The sequence below is a fragment of the Calidris pugnax genome, unplaced genomic scaffold, assembly GCF_001431845.1.
Source record: "Calidris pugnax isolate Ruff unplaced genomic scaffold, ASM143184v1 scaffold425, whole genome shotgun sequence".
NCBI classification, from domain to species: Eukaryota; Metazoa; Chordata; class Aves; order Charadriiformes; family Scolopacidae; genus Calidris; species Calidris pugnax.
Genome location: NW_015091137.1, coordinates 542,690 through 546,132, shown reverse-complemented (window position 1 = coordinate 546,132; position 3,443 = coordinate 542,690). Strand labels below are relative to the sequence as shown.

Below are 3,443 nucleotides of genomic sequence, written 5' to 3'. Positions count from 1 at the left end.
CCGGGGGGGGGGGGTCATTGCTTCCTCAGCCCCCACCAGATCGGGGCTGGTTCTTGCTGCTGGGGTGAGGGCACGGTGATGGGCAGGTTGTGCTGGCGGAGGGGCCGAGCGTGGGGAGATGCTGCGGGGGGACACCGGGGCACTGGTGCGGCTGCGGTGGGGGCAGGCTGGGGGGTCCCTTGTCCCGGGGTGGGGCTGGGTGTGTGGTGGTGGGAATGAGGCAGCTCCCAGCAGCTCCTGATCTCTCCCTTCTGTTTTGCAGAGTCCCCTGGGCACGGTCAAGGGTAGGTGATCCCCGTCTCGGCCGCGGTTCCAGCTCTCGGGGGGGCAGCACCCACCGCCCCGTCGTGCTGCCCCGGTGCCCAGATGGGTGGGGGGAGCCGGGGCAGCCCCGTCCCCACGTCCCCCATCCCTGTCCCCTCCTGGGCAGCGGTGCCTGCGATGGGGGAGCCCGTCCCAGGCACCAGCCGTGGGGGGGACACGCTGCCCTCCCTGGGGCCCGTCCCCTGGGCGCGTGGGCCACCGGGCGATGGCTTTGGCTCAGGCGGTTGCCTCTGCTCTCCGTCCCCAGCCGAGAAGAAGGTCTCCAGCAGCCCCATGAAGGCGGTGGAAGGCACTGACATGATGAAGGCAGGTGGGTGCCCGCTTCCCGGGGAGGAGCGCTCTTCCCACGCCTCCCCCCGGCTCGCTGCCCCCCCGCAGCCCCGCCACCGCTGCTCCCCACCGCTCGATGGCTTTCCAAGCCCACGGCAGAGCACGTGGCTTATTTGCAATCAGAGGGTTTGTTTTCGCTTCTGCCCCGCAGCTGGTTCGGGGGCCCCCCTTTGCCCCCCATTCCATGTCTCTGTTCCGGGTTCATCCTTTGCCTCCCGCTCTGTTTGGGGAGAGGCGGTGCGTCGGCTGCCGGCATGGCTGATGCCGGGCCAGCGCTGGTGGCCCCGTGGCTGCCGGTGCAGAACTTGTGGGGTGCTGAGAGCAGGCAGGGGCATGCGGGGCTGAGCTGCCAGTGCCAGGGAGGGGGCAGATCTGCTGCTGGAGAGGTTTGGGGGGGTGGCTCAGAGCGGGCTGTGACACCGGTGCTGGGCAGAGCCTGTCTTGGGTTCCTCAGAGCAAAGTGTCACTGGATGGAGGGGATCCCGGTGCCGGCAGGGACTGGCCGGGAGCAGGAGAGATGCCTGGGATTGCCCGTCCCACGGGGGCAGAGGAGCTGCCCCAGTGCCAGCACCCTCGGCGGGGGATGCCACCTCCCACGAGCATGAGCCTGGCTCCCAGCCCAGGCCCTGCGGCCAGTGCCGCTCACCGGCCGGACAGAGGGACGCGGCACCGCTGGCCATGGAGCTGGGGTGCAGAAGCCGTGGAGGTAAGGGGATGCCAGGATGCCAGGACGGCCCCGCGGGTGCCGGGAGGAGGGCTGTGCCCGGGATGCCGCACCCACCGCTGCCATTCACCACTCCTCGCTGCTGCCGCTGCCTCGCTAACGCCGCACCGCACCGCACCGCTGCCGCCACACGCCTGCCCGCTGCCGGCCACTGAGCAGGGGCTGGGGAGGGCCGGGGCCGCCGTAACGCCCGCTGTCCTCTTTGTGTCCCAGCCATGTACTCGGTGGAGATCACGGTGGAGAAGGACAGAGTGACTGGGGAGACCAAGGTCCTGTCCAGCACCACCCTTCTCCCCCAGAACCACTGTCTGCAGGGGGTCAAGGTGTACGAGGACGAGCTGAAAGGTACGGCCTGTCCTGCACCGCTCGCAGGCACCAGGAGCACCGGGCAGGGACGAGGGAGCAGCCATCTGAGCATCCCGACAGGCACCAGGGCTAGGAAAGGCTGGGGCCACTCCTGGCCAGCTTGCCATGGGAGACTGCTGAGGGCAACCTCTTGCCAGCCCCAGTCCCATGTCCCGGCCAGCCTGGCCTGGGAGCCCTCCCAGCGACGTGGCGTCGATGGTCCCCAGGGGCCAGCCCTGGTTTGCACATGGCGACCCGGTGCCGCTGCAGAGCAGGGAAGAGGATCTGCTGCGTCCAGGACTCGGGGCCGAGGGACGGCCGTGCTGGCGCTGAGGACTGGCCACAAGAGCCAGGGCACGTTATTGGGGGCTGTGGCTACCGGACCCCGGGCTCCACAGACCGACCACCTCGCCAAGGAAACCGCGCTGCAGCGGCAGCCGGTCCCGTTCAACACCCTCCCTGTGGCCGTGGCCATGCCGGGCCGTGCTGGTCTTCACCCCCACCAGCCCCCCACTGCTCCAGGACCCCCAGCTCCAAGGACGTGCCGAGGAGCCACCTCAGCAGTGATGAGCCCGGGGCAGCCATGCTTGGTCCTGGCCCTGCCTGGCCTGGTTGTGGTCCATCACTCCCATCGACCGGCTGTCGAGGCCGCTGCGCTGATCATCGCGTGATGCCCCAGGTCAAGTGGAAAATGCGATGAGCCCGAGGCCGCTCTCGCCGTGACGCACGTCTGCTGCCCCCAGTGCCGCGAGCGGCCATGCCGAGTGTGCCAGCGGCGGAAGAGCCCCGTCCCCTCCCGGGCACGGGGCCACGGGTAGCGGGGATGTGGCAGGACGTGGTGGGACATGGCAGGGCAGCCCCTGCTGAGCGCTCACTGGGGTCTCACAGCCATCGGCCATGGAGCATCGTGTTGTCCCTGGCCGAGCTGGCCGACAGCCGGACGCCATCCCGCTGCGGCAAGTGTGGCCAGCTGGGCAGGCTGTCGGCAACCTGGCAGTCGGTCGCGGCTCCGCAGGGCTCACCGGGTCTGAGGCTTCGGAGGTGCCAAGAACTGGGAACGGCTCCCGACGTGGTGCTTTTGTTTCGGCCTCCCCGTCTGCTGTGTGGGGCAGGGGCTGGGGGGTCTGGCAGCAGCTCCGGCCAAGGGGGGGTCGGGGTGCTGCTGGGGGTTCCAGCCGTGGTGCCGGGCTGTTGGGGAGGGGAAGGGGCTGCTCCCCAGCTGCACGGGAGCCGGCTCTGAGCGGGTCGGGCCAACAGAAGCTTTGCCAGGTCGGTCTGTGCCCCCATCCCGAGCCCCCCTCACCCTCCCTCCTCTTGTCCCCGCAGTGGTGCACGCGGTGAGCGCCGAGGACGGGGCCCTGCAGAACGGCGCCCACCCCCTCAGCTCCTCCGAGGTCGACGAGCTGCTGCACAAGGCGGACGAGGCCACCACCCTGAGCGAAGCCCCGGCCAAGGCGGGCGAGGGGGCCGGCAGCGCCCCGGGCAGCCAGAAGCCCACGCCACGGCGGGAGATCGTGGGGCTGCAAGCCAAGCCGCGGGAGAGCACGGCCGCCATGCCGGCGGGCGAGGGGACGGAGCCGAGCCGCGAGCAGCCCGTCACCATGATCTTCATGGGCTACCAGAACGTGGAGGATGAGGACGAGACCAAGAAGGTGCTGGGGCTGGAGGGCACCATCAAGGCCGAGCTGGTGGTGATCGAGGATGCCGAGAGCAAGCCGGA

The 3,443-nt window shown here is 70.1% G+C and overlaps 1 protein-coding gene across 1 annotated transcript in view; it reads left to right on the top strand.

Annotated features, from left to right (window-relative positions):
• Positions 1-3,443, top strand: part of PALM (paralemmin) — a 10,970-nt gene that overhangs the window by 7,234 nt on the left and 293 nt on the right. Inside the window, exons 6-9 of the mRNA XM_014958570.1 lie at positions 263-284; positions 572-634; positions 1,592-1,723; positions 3,050-3,437. Of these exons, the coding sequence (XP_014814056.1) occupies positions 263-284; positions 572-634; positions 1,592-1,723; positions 3,050-3,437 (605 nt within the window). The remainder of the gene's footprint in view (positions 1-262; positions 285-571; positions 635-1,591; positions 1,724-3,049; positions 3,438-3,443) is intronic.